A 15368-nucleotide genomic window follows, 5' to 3' on the forward strand; every position below is an offset into this window, starting at 1 on the left:
TGACCTGAGCCGAAGGCAGAGGCTTTAACCCATTGAGCCACCCAAGCACCCCTTGTCACCATGTTTTTGTGCAAATTTTTCCAGTTCTGCTACCTTAGGTGGGTGTTTTTCCTCTGATCCCTTTCTTCAATTCCAAATAATCTCATCTGGACTAATGCTTTTGCGATCTTTTTGGGAAAGCTGTTTTTTGTTTTTGTTTTTGTTTTTTGCTGGGAATGCAAAGTTTGTTTGTTTTTTAAAGAACAGTAAATGCACTCGTTTCATTTTAATGACAGCATGTCTGCATTTTGTTCAGTCACTGTGTATAGTTGAATATTCTAATTCAAGGCTGCCCTGTGTCGATTACAGTACTGCCACACTCACAAGAGTGCTGAGACTCTGAAATACAGCAAAATTTACTCCAGCAAACAAGCCAACTGGATTATTTGCAAACCACCAACTGAAAAAAGAAAAAACAATCTACAAAACTATGGGGCAACTCTGAAAACTGTTCAGATAGTTGACATTAAGGGAAAGTGTAACTCTTCTGGTGTGATAATAGCAACTTGATCATGGCTTATAAAGAACCCTTCCCACTGCAGACAATGCTTCCCTCTCCTTCCCATTCTCTTCTGCCATTTTTTATCTCTTCTCCCACCATGAAATTAATTTTTTTCATATTTTTTGGTCAGGTAGGTTTGGGAGGGTCCCACACTCCCCTATTCAATCTCCTTACCATCCCAAGCTCCCTTTTCATTTCTGGTCTTTATGAATATATTTATATGGACAGAATAAGAAAAGCAGAATTGATTTCCCCTTTCTCTCACTTCCCCCATCTTGTCTCCCCAAACCCCAAAGAGTTAAAACTTGGGCGTCCCCCCACCTCCCAGAACACTTGTATATTGTTTGTTTGAGGTTTGTGCCACAGTAACAGACAGTATTTAATTGCACATACAGATGTATGGGTATATTCACTGTAAATTTTATTTAATCTGATTTTTTTGTTTGTTTGGGGGGTTACTTGGGGGGAGGTTGATTTTGTTTTTAAATATAAAAAGAACAAAATCTGTCACTGGGGAAAAAAAAAGGCTAAGTTTCTTAGCCTCTTGGTGCCTGCCTTCACCTACAAAGTGACAGGAGCAATGTCTACGCTATAGGACTATTATACAAATCAGACAAGATACTCAAGGAGAGGTTTTAGCCCAGTGCCCGGCACTAATTGAGAGCTCATGTGTGCACTAGTGGGAGCCCCTCTTCAGAAAGACAGGGCCAGCCTTCAACTGGTGAGACCACAATCAACTAATCCAACCATCTCAACAGCACAGGAATCCCCTTTCTTACAGACTAAAATGAGGCAACAAAACTCTGAGAGGAAGCTCCTGGAAAGAGGAGCTGCTGTTTTCACTGTAAGAACAACACATTTTGAATGTGTTTATTATTCAGGTGCTTGAGTGGCTCAGTCGGTTAAGCATCCAACCCTTGATTTCGGCTCAGGTCATGATCTCAGGGTCATGGGATCAAGTCCCATGTTGGGCTCTATGCTCAGTGGGGAGTCTTCTTTTCACCCTCCCCCCACCCCCAGCTCATTACGTGCGCACCCTCTCTAAAATACATAGATAGGGCACCTGGGTGGCTCAGTGAGTTAAGCGTCTCCCTTTGGCTCAGGTCATGGTCCCAGAATCCTGGGATCAAGCCCCACATCAAGCTCTCTGCTCAGTGGGGAGTCTGCTTCTCACTCTCCCCCTCCCTCTGCCTGTGTACTCTCTCTCTCAAATAAATAAAATCTTTAAAAAATAAGTAAATAAATAGTAAAGAGAAAAAGAAACGTGTTTATCATTCATGTGAAATCACCTGGTCAGTCAGTCAACAAGCACACTTCCTAAGTGCCAAAACTGTGTGGATATTATGTAGGTCACCAAGGAGGAACACTGGCTACCGTATAGAGTTCACCACCAAGATGAGAAGACAACCTGGGCAAGATCTGAACATCCTGGGGCCAGGAAGAGATGAGCAGCAAGCAGCCTAGGGGCCGGCACATGAACAAATGCTGAAACCGTGTAGTACAGGTACAAGGAGCTTTGGAGACAGAATTATCAGATCAAACTTCTCTGACAGGGGAACCTGAATGACAAGTAAAGTGTGAAATAAAGATGTAGAAATGCTGGGAATGGCACTGTATAAAACCCCAGTAATGACTCACAGCACAGCCCTTCAATGGCTGCAGAGAAGAGAGGAGACAGCCCTACCTAGCTCATCCGTGATGAGGTGCTTCCCTTGAATGGAGTTCCGGCACTGGTTGCCAGGCCGACTGCTGTTCCCTAGGTGAAACTGCACTTTCCATGGAATGGGCTGGTCATGGTCTTGAACCTGGAGGAGATTCCGATCTCTCACTGCCCTTTCCTCCTACAAAGAGACCACCAAAGGAAGGTTAAAGTACTGTCTCTTACGTTCCCACCAACTTCTCATAGCAACTATACAACAGGACAGAAACGTAAGAAAGCCTGCACGACTGGAATCAGCCGAGTCGAGTCTGAGCCAAAGCCATAATATAAAACACAAAATAAACCTGCAGGAAAAGTAATAAATTAAGGTTATGCTTCAAAACTGGCGTACTCACATTAACGGCCTCTGGATTACATGCCTGTTTAAATGTGTACGAAAGAATTAATTTCTTGCAAACCTGAGACAAAGCTTTAAACTTTTTCTCCCTGATGGTATATCATTTAAAATATTTTTATAATAAAACAAACACATTGCTGAACAAAATGTAAAATTTGAATATACCTTTAAAATAGAAGAGGAAACTTCAAAGGCATTTCACAACTGTCATTTTAGACAATCCCTGGACTCATTTGGGGCACAAGGTCACTTTCATTTGCCATTATGAATAATACTTCATTAGGGTAACACTGAACTGGGAGGTTGGTTTTAGGGGCAAGAAGAAGCATGCCAACTTGCAAATTTCTCCTATGAAAAGACAGTAATTGTGGAACTCTTACAACATACCCTTCATAAGACATCCTTCCAGCCAGCCCTTTACCTACACATGCAAAGGGCCATGCTGCTCTAGAGGCAAGCATTTATGCCTTGTCTCCTAGCCAACAAGCTGCAGCCGAGTTTTCAATACTGCTTTTCCTATTTTATTAAAGGAACAAAGGGGGAAGGTGCCTAAGTACAAAACAACCAATCATGAGACAGCTGTCATCTGAATCCTTCAACCTGCTGTTGGAAAACAAAACAATTATACAAGACTCCCTCCCCAAAGCTTTTTATATACTTTAAACATTCTGCCTTTTTAATAGATTTTGTGGTTTTTACCATTAAGAATGTCCTGTCATGTGTCACCACCAAAAAGGACTAATCCTGAAAGTCCTGATGGCAGAGGACTAAACAATGAAACAGAGCTTCACAGTTCCTGGGGTATCTTTAGGAAAGGAGTCTGAGAAGAGCTACTACTATTTAAAATACACATATCCGCATCTACTTTGATAAAATAAACACATTTTTGAGCATTTTCTATAGAAAGTACCAATGTGTAAGGATGCACCAGGATGTTTACTACAGTACTGTTTACTTTGTAGGAAAAACCCAGAAACCCAACAGAGAAATGACTGAATAACACCGGTATAGCCATGGCTATTAGAAAAATCCCAGATGTGACGGATACGTATTTACCTTGAGCAGTTCTCAAAGCTGGCTTGCACATTAAATTACACAAGACTTTTAAAACAAATTCTGATTTCTGAGCCCAACTTCAGACCGAGTAAAAAATCTCTGTGGATGCAACCTGGGAATCAATATTGTTAAACCACCTGAATGATTTTAATACACAGACCACACTGTGTGTAGACCACTGGATGTCACAATATACTATGTGAAAAAAGCAAGTTACAAAAGAAAATGCATATTATATATCACACATTATGATAACAACAACATACACATACAGGTTTGTAAGAACTGAGATAAAAGTATGGGAACATATGCTACAGACTATTAACCTGGAAGGGATAGAGGGGATTATTTACATCTTCTGTCATTTTTGGAATATTTTCATTTTTAATTTAAAATAATAAAAAGATGATTATCACTAACAAGACACTGAGGGATCTACACGAACTCTGTACTATCCTTGAAACTTTTCTTTGAATCTGTAATTCTCCCAAAATAGAAATTTTATTTAAAAAAAAAAGCATGACTACCAACATTAAAAACAAAAATTGCCCACAGTCCCATTGCTTAAATAAAGCTTTATCAATTTTTATACTTTAATTTCTAACCTTCGGCCCCAGCATTTAGACTACAAATGAGGATGCTTGCCATTCAGCAATTCTTTTTTTTTTTTTTTTTTTTTAAAGATTTTATTTATTTAACAGACAGAGATCACAGGCAGGCAGAGAGGCAGGCAGAGAGAAAGGAGGAAGTAGGCTCCCTGCGGAGCAGAGAGCCCGATGTGGGGCTCGATCCCAGGACCCTGGGATCATGACCTGAGCCGAAGGCAGAGGCCTTAACCCACTGAGCCACCCAGGCGCCCCCATTCAGCAATTCTTGACCCTAACTGGATGGTAAACCATTAAGTACCCACCTCATCCTCATAATAGCATTTTTAAGGCCATATAATACTCTATCATGTTGATGTGCCATAATTCAGTAAACACACTTTCCACAGAACATTTGACCCAGCCCAAGTTTCTGTTATCATAGACAGCACAGCAATAAAAACAGAGGTTTGTTTATTCTCTTGAATGACTCATAGTAATAATTACTAGAAATAGTCCCTGCTATATAGTGCCAAATAAAGTCCCAGAAGTTATATCCCTACTATATAGTGCCAAATAAGATCCCGGAAGTTATATACACCATTTGTAGTATTATGTAACATTTATGTAACAAATCCACCACCACTGCACCAGTACTGGAGTATGTTCTTTAATTTACTAAGTGTAAAACAGTTACATGTGGTGACTTTAATTTCTATTTTGCTCTTCTCTTTGTTTCACTTATAGGCAAGAACTGGCACTGGCAGAAACAGGATGGGTTATACAAAAACAAGATCTGTATTTCTTGGCTGGTGCAAGAAGAGAGGCTACGCACAGAAGCCTTGGGAACATGGGACAAATCACTTAGGTGCACACTGCTTAACTACCATCAGTTCACACTCCTCTGCTCTGCTGGGCCCGTATCAGTTAACTGTAGAATCAAGCTATGCACAAACGAAACTGGGCTCCAAATGCTGTCCTAAATAAATAAATTAATAGCCGTGAAAACTAGTAAGTAGCTGGTCAAAGTATAATGGATCTCACAAGGTTGAAAGTACTCCTAACACCACTCTGAAACTGTCCTGTTATTCTTCCCCAAAGAAAACAAGAGTTCACAGCCAAGTGCATCCCGGCAAGCTCTTCCACATAACTATGCTCCCAGTTAACAGGAAGACAATTTTTCTGGCACTTGAACACTTTTTCAAGTTTTCAAACGTTAAGTATCCAAGACCCTGACAAAAGGATTGGGTAATAAGAGTTGTACAATCAAACAAGACTGTACAAGGGACAGTGTAAGACATAGTGGCAAATGTAAAGAATTAGCACACATTCGTGTTTCTGAGGGTCCAGTCTCGCCAGTATGGTGTAGTGAAGGGCCACTGAGGGGATTCCTCCCATGGTTTTAAACCCTCTCCAAACCGACCTACTCTGTTAGGCTGTCTCAATTCTAGGCTTTTTATCTTTACACAGATTCATGCCTGTGTGTGTGCACGCACACATGCATGTGTTTCCTCCCAAAAAGGCAGCAAGTCCGTACAAAGCAGTAAGGATATACAAACGCAGTCAGGTTCTCTATTCTCGGAGTGCCCCCTGAGCCGTCGATAAAGAAGTGTGCAGAGAAATCAGTACAATCAGCCACAACAGACGCCCACACGTGGTACAAAGAATGGGAACAAAAAACAAAAAAAGAGAGAGAGAGACCTTTCTTCATAAATTATAAAGAGCTACAGTAATGTTTTTATTACTAATATATGTTACTTAGCCTGATTTAAATAACTGCCCAGTCTGTTTTCCAGGGGTTACCATAAGGGTCAAGTGAGATAAATGTCCCATGCTCGGTGAAGTTATGGGTCACTGTTCTCCTCTATCCTGGGGAGTAACTTGACAAACATTCTGAAAAACATACAAACCTTGGTGAACAGTAACGACAACAATAAAAAATAGTTTAGCAACTCTCTTATGATTTGCTACACTTCAGAAGTATCTAACTTACACACTAGTAGTCTACTTCAATTTACACACTTAGTTCCTTGAAAGCTGAAGATGTTAATATGTTTTCAAGGAGTTATGCCAAGAGCCCAGAGACTTTCAAGAACCCCTCCACTTGAACACGAGAACATCTATTTACACAAGAGGCCCTCTAAGGACCCTCTGACTCCAAGACAGGGATTTCTTCCGTCTCAGCTCGAATGCCCCACAGGGTTAGGCCCACCTTGATGCTCTACCGCCGCAGCTTGTTTTGTTTCCTTCATAGGGTAAATCATAATCTGAAATCATTTTGGCCACCTGCCATTTCTGCCCCCTTCACTCCCTGGCACAATACAGGCTCTTGGAGTGAGACCTCATCCATTTTGCCCCTACCCCTTGTATTCCACCACCCTAGCAGAGCACACCTAGCACGCAGCTGGGGCTCACTCAACATTTGTTAAGTAAATGCGCCCAAGTCACTTGGCACCCAATCCTCTACAGCCCAATGGCATCCCCACCATTGTCATTAATTTCTCCTGCACTCCCATCTCTACAATTTAAACTATCCCCCAAAGCATTAATTAACGTGAAAACCAAGGAAAAGAGGAATTCAAAGCAACAGAGGGTAATCAGCTCCTCTCCAGGCAAGCAGCAGCTGCGTCTGCTCCACGAGCTCAGTTTCCCTGAAGCAGAGCATGGGGCCCAGTAGCTAGCTTTACGACTTCTCACAGCATCTTCTCAATTCAATCCCAACACACACCCCCAGCCCCACATATTCCATACCATATCTCCGTCTCACAGATGAAGAAACGGAGGGTAGGCAAAGTGAAGCAAACTTGCCTCAAGTCCCACAGCTCAGGAGTGGCAGGTGACCAGACCTGCAGCGCAGAGCGGAGCAAGACGAGCAAACTCAAATGCACCGAGCACAGCGTCAGCCAGAATGGGCTCCGAGTTGTGGGTCCCAAAGACCCTTTATCTTCCTTATATAGAGAATCTCCATATGTGGGTTTATGAGGATCATACTAGAAATTTAAAAATAAATTCTTAAAATATTTAAATTATCTATTCAACTAAAAATAAAGATGAACCTATTGTATGTTAACAGGGGTTTTTTTGTGAAAAAAAAATGTTCTTCAGAACAAAAAAATCAATTTGGTGAGAAAATGCTTTTATATTTCTGCAAATCTTTTTAATGTCTGGCTGAATAGAAGACAGCAGGATTCTCCCATCTCCCTCTGCAGTTAATCTGTAGCAATACGTTGTCTGAGTTGAAGCATGTGAAGAAACTCTATCTCACAAAGATGTGTAGTTGGAAATGGGAGGGATATTTCAATAGCTTTTTCAAATAATTACAGATAGTCTTCTTTGGTACCTACATCAAAACTTGACAAGGATAGTTCCTCAAAAGTTCACTGCACTGGTGCAGCCACTTTAGAAAACGGTCTGATAATTCCTCAAAAAGTTAAACTCGGAATTACCACGTGACCCATCATTTCTACACTCCTAGGACCATATCCAAGAGCAATGAAAACGTACTTCCAAATAAAACCTTGTACACTAATGTTCATAGAGGCATTATTTATAATAGAAAAAAAAGCCAACCATCCACCAACAGATGAACGGAAAACAAAATGCAGCAGATGGAGACGATGGAATATTATCCACACATAAAAATGAAGTACAACGGGCCACCTGTGTGGCTCAGTCATTAAGCGTCTACCTTCAGCTCAGGTCATGATCTCTGGGTCCTGGAATCAAGCCCTGCATTGGGCTCCCCACTCAATAGGTAGCCTGCTTCTCTCTCTCTACCACCTGTGCTCTCTTATACACTCTCTCAAATAAATGAATAAAATCTTAAAAAAAAAAAAAAAAAGAAGCACTACTATATGCTACGAAGAACTGAACTGAAAGAAAAAGAGTACGTGTTGTAGGATTCCTTTATATGAAATGTCCAAATCAGCAAACCCAGAGACAGAAAGTTGATGAATGGCTGCCAGGAGTTGATGGGCAGGGATAGAAAGGTTACAGCTGAAGGGTTTCTTAGTGTTTATTAGGCTGTGGGAGGGATCTGACCCAGAGAAATTTGCCAACAGTTTGAGGCGAATCACAATCATCCCTCCCCAATCACAGTCATGGATCACAGGTTTTTAAAAAAGACAAACTGTAATTTTAAAATAAATACACAAGGTACACAAGAGTACCTTTAAGATGGTTGTAGGGAAGGTCACAGAGGAGACAGCATCTGAGTAGTTGGAGAAGAAAGGAAAAGTCACCCCAATTAAGAAGACTCACAACTCACTCGTCTGTTCAAACCACACTTGAGGGTCCATTAAGTGCCTGGCAGTATTCTAGGGGGTGAGATTCTATGAACGACACAGACAAGGTTCCTGTTCTCAAGAATATGAACATCTAGAAGGGAAAGAGAGAGAGAAGACAGATAAACAAGTTTATGAACAAGAAATGTTCAGTTAATGATTCCTAGTACAAAGAAAATAAAACATGTCTACGGTCAATGAACCTTAATTTAGTCTGTGTCACCCCGTGTGGCCTGAGACGGTAACGGTTAGCCGGGCCTGAAGGGACAAAAACGACTCACCAAGCAGTGATCCTGGAATGGAGTCTGAGTTTTATCTGAATGCAACAGAGAGCCAAAGAATTATACCTAGGGAAGAACTATGATTTTTTTCTTCCAGATTATCACTCCTATTACTGCTGGGTAGAGAAAAAAGACTGTTGGACAAGAAAGGAAACAGAGATCTTGAGGCACCAGGGTGGCTCAATCGGTTGAGCATCGAACTCTTGATATCTGCTCAGGTCACGATCTCAGGGGCATGGGATCGAAGCCCCCTTGGCATCCATGATAAGCACGGAGTCGGCTTCGGATTCTCTCCCTCCCTCTTCCTCCTCTTTCTCTCAAATGAAATAAATCAAAAAAAAAAAAAAAAAAAAAAAAGAGGCAGAGACTAGATGGCGAGCTACTCCAGTAGTCCAGACAAGGTAGCCTGACCTACAGTGGCACCAGTGACAATCCGGGGAAAGAAAGAAAATCAGGATACACTGCGGAGGCAGGGGCAATGTTTTGGTTATGGGGAGTGAGAGAATGAAGGAAGTATCTGTGGCCGGACTACTAGTGAACAGTAATGCCACTTAGTGAGCCTGGGAAGACTGAAGAGGAAGTGTCGATGGTGGAGAATCAAGAGCTCTGTTTTGGCCAAGAATAAGAAGCCTATGACACATTCAAAAAGATGTCAATTAACCAACCGGACAGAAAAATTGGGGGTTTTCTGGAAAGGTCTAGGCTAAAGTTACAAATTTGGATATCGAGAGCATACAGCTAGAATTTAAACAATGGTCCCAGAAATCACCTGGGTCAGGTAGGGAAGAATGCAGAGATCTGAGTCCTGGCTCACTCTAACACTCAGAGGTCCTCCAGACAGAGAAGGAAAATCACGTGACCACAAGGTGTCTGTGAGGTTGCAGAAACACAAGTCCCAGAAGCACTTAGTTCTTGAATGTCACCAACACATCCCAGTCAACAAAGAGGCTCACAACACTCACCCTGTTTGCCTAAGGTTAAGAGGTGGGATACAGTTCCCTATGTTCCCTTTACACAGTGCCCCCACTGAACCTGTTAAACTAGGGTGTTTAGCTGTGACTAGGGTCACATAGTTTATTTTATATTCATTAATATATTTTATTTAACAAGTTGACCCCTGAGACCCTCACAGCAATCAGACATCAGAGGAACAGCATAAACCAGTACTGTTCCTGATACACTCCGAGGTATGCTGTCATCCTTTCTAAAAACCCAAACGCTCAAACCGGACTCATCAACGTCCATGCTTTGGTCGCATTTCCCACCAAACCACCCTGCCTTTTCTCCCAGAAAGTCTCACACAGAAGAAAAATGAAGGGGATGGGGACGTAAGAAGCAAATTCCATCCAACGAAGGATGGAATTTTTTTTTCCTATTAAAAATTATTTTATTCAAATTATGTTTTCCAAAAGAGAGGGTTCTGTGCTAGTCGTCTTTGAAACTTTTCATACCATTTCAAAACCACATTTGCTGGAATGAACATTTCAGGTGGACTCGGTGTCATCGGGGCCTGAGAGACAGCAAATGATGAAGCAAAACTGTAGAAGCTGTCCAACATCTTTTGTGTGAACTTCATTAAAAAATACTTTTTTGCTAAAAAATGCTAATCATCATCTGAGCTTTCAGCGAGTCGTAATGTTTTTGCTGGTGGAGCGTCTTGCCTTGATGTTGATGGCTGCTGACTGATCAGGGTGGTAGTTTCTGAAGGCTGGGGTGGCTGTGGCAATTTCTGAGTGAATGAGTCAACTGAGGACACAGCAGCATGAGGTACCCCAGAAAGGGTACCTCGTGGGTCCTGCTGAGGTTCCCGGGTGGACCACCGAGCCCCCAAAGTAAACGCAGGGCAAGTACGCCAGCGCTAGCCTCGCAGCGTGGCTACCTAGCACCTCCCCCTCTCCGAGTCTCAGTTTCCCCGGTGCAATCTAGGGACACACATTCCCCCACGACTGCCGGGAGGAAGAAGCAAGAAACGCACGCCCTCCCCCTCAAGCCCTGGGCCAGGCAGGTAGGAAGGGTAAAAGCCACAGTCAGGGGCCCACAGACCTGGGTTCGAGTCCCACCTGTGCCCCTGGCCTTAGCAGCGCCTTCCCGCCCCGGCACCAACGAACTGGGCAGGTCCCTCAGCCGGTCCTCGGACCCGGCGGTCCGGACCCTGGAACACACTGACAGCGCGGCTGCACAGGCGGCTCCCCCCACCCCGGCGGGAAGCCAGGCGGCCGAGAGAGCAAAGGCGGGAGGGCGGCGGGCAGCCACTGACCTGCTTGAAGGTGCTGCTGAGGAAGTAGACGAGCGAGAGCCCGAAGACCAGGGCGAGCACCCACCTCTTCCGGAGGAGCCGGCGCCACACCATGGCCGCCAGGTTCACCATGCCGGCGCGGACGAAGGGCGCGGCGGCCGGGGCGCGGAGCAAGGAAGGCCCGGGGCCCGGGCGGCATGGCCATTACACGGCCGGCAGCTCCATTCCTCGCAGCGGGAGCCGGCCCCGCGGCCTCCGGCCCAGCCAGCTCCCGGCAGCCACCCCGCGCCGCCCCCACGTGACCCGCTCCACGCCCCGCCTCCACTCAGCTCGCGTCGCCCACCGGCTTAGCTCGTCTCCTGCCCATTGGTCCCTAAGAAGCACCGGCCTCCTATTGGCTGACTCTCGAAAGGGGGGCGGGCAATCGCGTGCGCACCGCAGGAGTAGCGGCGCCTCTTAGCGCCGCGCTAAGGCCACCTGAGAGAGAACCCGAAGAGAGGCCGGAAGCACTCGGAAGTCACGTGCTCCCCGGGCCTCGCGAGTGATTGGCTTGGAAGGACGTGAAGGATGCTGCTGTGATTGCTGAATTGTCTGGGCAGGTAAAAAGAGAACGCGTTTTTTTTCCTTCGGGGACAGTCCGTGTAGTCTCCTGTCCTTGCAGTCCGAGGGCGTTTTGTGCTGAACGTTGGTTGCAGGAATGCTCGCGGCTTTGTTCCTCAAGTGTACCTGCCGGCTTCCAGTGCTTGGAACGCCGGAGATGCTCTCGCCAGCATTTCGGTGCAGCCCTGTAACGGCCTGGGGGCGCAACTTAAAACAAAGCGTGCATTGAGAAGTCTCAGGGTAATTCTTCACAGGGAGGTAGTACGATGAATGGAGCAGAGGGTTAAGAGGCGTTTCATTTAGTCATTCGGATGCATCCCACGTGCAAAATTTTATACCAGAATTCAGTACTGGAATAATTACGTATGGCCTGCTTCCAAGAGTGAATCTGAAGCCCCTCGAAGTCGAGCATCTGAAGTAGAATCTTGGGCGTGTGATTTAGGAAGGTGTGTCAAATTCGGGATTTGTGTTTTGGGGATGCTGTATTTTATTTTCCCCAAGGATTTGCAAGTGATGGAGAATCACTGGGAGGGGCCATTAAGGTGGCATTGCTTGTTCTTGAAAAATATTTACGTAACGAGCTTTCCTTCATATGTAAAGGTGGTGCTACTGACCCGTATCTTAGCTGAGTTTCCAAAAAAAGAGGGTTAGCCAGTGAATTGTCTCTCATCAGTGGTCCTGCTAACACCAATGCTGTCCCTTGAAGAAGGTGGTCAGGATTAGGAAATCATTCAACAACCGATTATGATGTTCTCAACTAAAATATACCATCTTGGGTTCTAATACCAAAAAAAAAAAAAAAAGAAAGAAAGAATTCAAGGGTAAACCTATTCGTGGAAAGTCTAGGCTTTTATTTTTCTAGGGTGAAAGGTTGGGGAGGGAGAAAGGAATATACAAAAAATTAATTGAGATCCCAAGATAAATATTGAATAAATAAATAAATATCCAAATATTTATTTGTTGAATGCAACTCTGTGCTAGGCAGTTCTGGATGCTGAGGTACCCGGGTGAGCCAGACATAGGATCCCTCCTTTTGTGGCATTTACATTCTCACGGGGACAGATCATAAATAAGCAAACATGTAAGTAAATAAGTTTTATAAAGAAGATAAAACAGGGCAATATTTCATGAGTCAGGAGGATGAGAGGAAAAGGACTCTGGAAGGAAGCGACATTTGCCCTGAGGAAGTTAGACAGAAAGAAAAGCATTGAAGGAATCGAGAAGAGCAAGTACAAAGGCCCTGAGGCAGGGACAAGCCTGCCTGTTTGAAAAACAAAATGGCCAGTGTGCCTGGTGGGGAGAGGGTAAAGGAAGAGTAGGGGGAAATGAGATTGGAAACAGGTGAAGCTTCATCAGGCAGAACCTGTAGGCCATAAGCAAAGTTTGAATTTTATTCTGGTTGCAATGGGAATCCATTAGAGGGCCTCACACATATTTTCTGTATTCCCCAATCAGGATTCAGAGTTTGATAACAGGACAAAATACATTAAGACAACATCCTCAGGAGTCCTAAAGAGGGATCAGTGAGAGGCTAACCAGAGATAGGGAGCAGACAGAACCATACGCTTAGAACTACCCATGATACCCTAAGACATTTTCAGGTTCAAGCCATTCCACAGACTGTTCCCTTAAGTGTTCTCTTCCCTCCAGGGTTTGGAGTCTGGTAAGCTCTGGTGACCTGTGCATCCTGAAGAGGACTGAGAGGCCCGCTATCACTGTATTCTAGGGGTCACAACCCCATCAGAGCCCTGCCGGCCCCGCTCAGACATCATCAACATGGAGTTCTGAAGTCCATGTGGCTCCTAACAGTGAACCAGGTGACATGTCTCCGTAGAATTCACATCCCTATTACCATCGTATTACATGTGAGGGCTGGAAGGTAGCTTTGGTTCTCGGTCACACCACATCCCCAACCCCCCAAATTAACAGATGGGGAATCTGAAGCCACAGAGAGGTTGCTGATTTGTTCAAGCACAAATCACACACGTTAGGAGCAGCATCAGTGCCGAAGCCATGCCTCGCACTTCCATCCTCCAGCACCTCCCTGCTCCACATTTCATAGCCGCCTCTCACATGAGGACGTCTTCCTCCGCCTCTGGGTGTCAACATCCTTGTCTGCAAAATGGGGTGATAACACCTTCCTCCCTGAGATTGAATGTTGAATGAAGAGTTGGATGACTTAAAAGATGCAAGCTGGGTTTGCAGCATGTCAGAGTTCTGGGGATGCGAAGTAGGAGTAATAGTACTTGTTTACAGTTGCCTGGGCAATCTGACCGGCAATGGGAATGTTGAGAGATTCTGCCTCATGCCATGTGTTGACTTTCAGGTCTTAAGGAAAATGCAGAGACGCCACAGTAGTAACACGGATAACGGGCCACCTGAAAGGTAGGTAAAAACCTCTCCTGGTTTCGTTCTATCTGGAGGCTCTGGATTTCAGGTGGTCTTAGGCAACCCAAATCTGAGTGAATAGTACCCACCCTTCAGGGTTGCTTGTGAGATGATCAAAGGAGGTCTGGTTGGAAACTGCTTTGCCCAGTGATGGCACGTACTTCTCAATACAGCAGCTTGCTGTTGCTTTAGGGTAATTTCCAAAGCCTATGGGACAGGGGATCCACTTGGCTTATTGCATCAGTGATTGTTCCCGTTGATTTTAACTTAGGTGAGTGAGTGAGGACACAGAGAGGCTAACAGCGCTGAGAGAAGATTTTTATTATTTATCTAACATATTTACATAACATAAATGTTATTTGTAATTCCCAAGAGGGCGGGGCACACCTTACCAGGAGGCACCACTGTCAGGAGGCAGGAAGAGACCAGGAGTAAGCACAGGCCACAGCTTTTATTAGCAGGTGCCATATAGATAAATAGAAAAATCTGTGAAAACACTCATGAGCTAGCATTACTGTCTAGTGAAGTTTGAGAGACTCCACACCATGGAGATGTATTCTCATGCTAACACTCTCCACCTGTGCTACACACACATCCCAGGAGGGGGAGCTGAGCTTCTCATCTTCACATCCCATGGGGGAGGGGGTGCTGCAAGCCCAAGGTTGACGACGAGGTCATAGTGTGTCTACCAGTCCCATTAAAACTGAGTTTTACATCATCAACCCTGCCAGTTCTACAAGGAAGAGCTTTGGCCTTAAGTCAGAGGACTTTAGCCAAAATCCCAGCTTAGCCATTTTCTACCTGTGGTGCCTTTGGCAAGGGATTCCACCCCTGGACCTCAGTTTCTCCCCCGATAAAATCCATAATAAAACTCAGGGTTGTTGATGAAAGAGTATGAAAATGCACAAACACGGCCTCTGGCTTGTAATAAGCGTGCCTCTTGGAACTTCTCTAACTTCTGAAGACAGAATCGCCATCTGCTCTTGAGTGAACCATGGGGTCTTGGTGGGCAGAGACTGCAGCAGAAAAATAATGGCCACCATGTATTGCGTGCTGACTCTGCACCTCCCTCACACTAGCCTGATGAGTCCGGGGCTATTTTTACCGCTCTTTTTATGGTTGAGGAAACTGAGGCTGAGAGAGGGGAAGTAAATTGCTTGAAGTCACATAGCCAGGAAGCAACAAGCTGAGGTTCAGGCCCAGCCCATCACCACCCTCAACCCCCCCATCGTTCAAGCTTTGTGTCCCCACATTATGATTGCATCCTATCTGGGTCGATCCTCTTCTCCTGGGCTGCCTCGAATTCTAGCCCTGAAATGGTTAAGTTGGAAGCACAGCCTTG

At 44.6% G+C, this 15368-nt stretch overlaps 2 protein-coding genes across 7 annotated transcripts in view; one reads left to right on the plus strand and one right to left on the minus strand.

The window, feature by feature from the left end:
- Positions 1 to 11354, minus strand: part of SPRING1 (SREBF pathway regulator in golgi 1) — a 17210-nt gene extending 5856 nt beyond the window's left edge. Inside the window, exons 1-2 of one of the 3 annotated variants that reach the window (XM_059408513.1) lie at positions 11124 to 11354; positions 2226 to 2382 (exon numbers count right to left, since the gene is read on the minus strand). In XM_059408513.1, the coding sequence (XP_059264496.1) occupies positions 2226 to 2382; positions 11124 to 11243 (277 nt within the window). In that variant the 5' untranslated portion in view covers positions 11244 to 11354. Of the gene's footprint in view, positions 1 to 2225; positions 2383 to 11059 lie in introns of all 3 variants that reach the window. The other 2 variants (XM_059408514.1, XM_059408515.1) reach the window with 2 other exon arrangements.
- A 174-nt stretch (positions 11355 to 11528) lies between these two features.
- The window catches only part of RNFT2 (ring finger protein, transmembrane 2), a 67641-nt gene continuing 63801 nt past the window's right edge, over positions 11529 to 15368 (plus strand). For all 4 annotated transcript variants that reach the window (XM_059408508.1, XM_059408509.1, XM_059408510.1 and 1 more), the window contains exons 1-3: positions 11529 to 11637; positions 13289 to 13455; positions 13965 to 14023. In XM_059408508.1, the coding sequence (XP_059264491.1) occupies positions 13432 to 13455; positions 13965 to 14023 (83 nt within the window). In that variant the 5' untranslated portion in view covers positions 11529 to 11637; positions 13289 to 13431. The remainder of the gene's footprint in view (positions 11638 to 13288; positions 13456 to 13964; positions 14024 to 15368) is intronic.

Source organism: Mustela nigripes, chromosome 8 (genome assembly GCF_022355385.1).
Source record: "Mustela nigripes isolate SB6536 chromosome 8, MUSNIG.SB6536, whole genome shotgun sequence".
In the NCBI taxonomy this organism is placed as follows: domain Eukaryota; kingdom Metazoa; phylum Chordata; class Mammalia; order Carnivora; family Mustelidae; genus Mustela; species Mustela nigripes.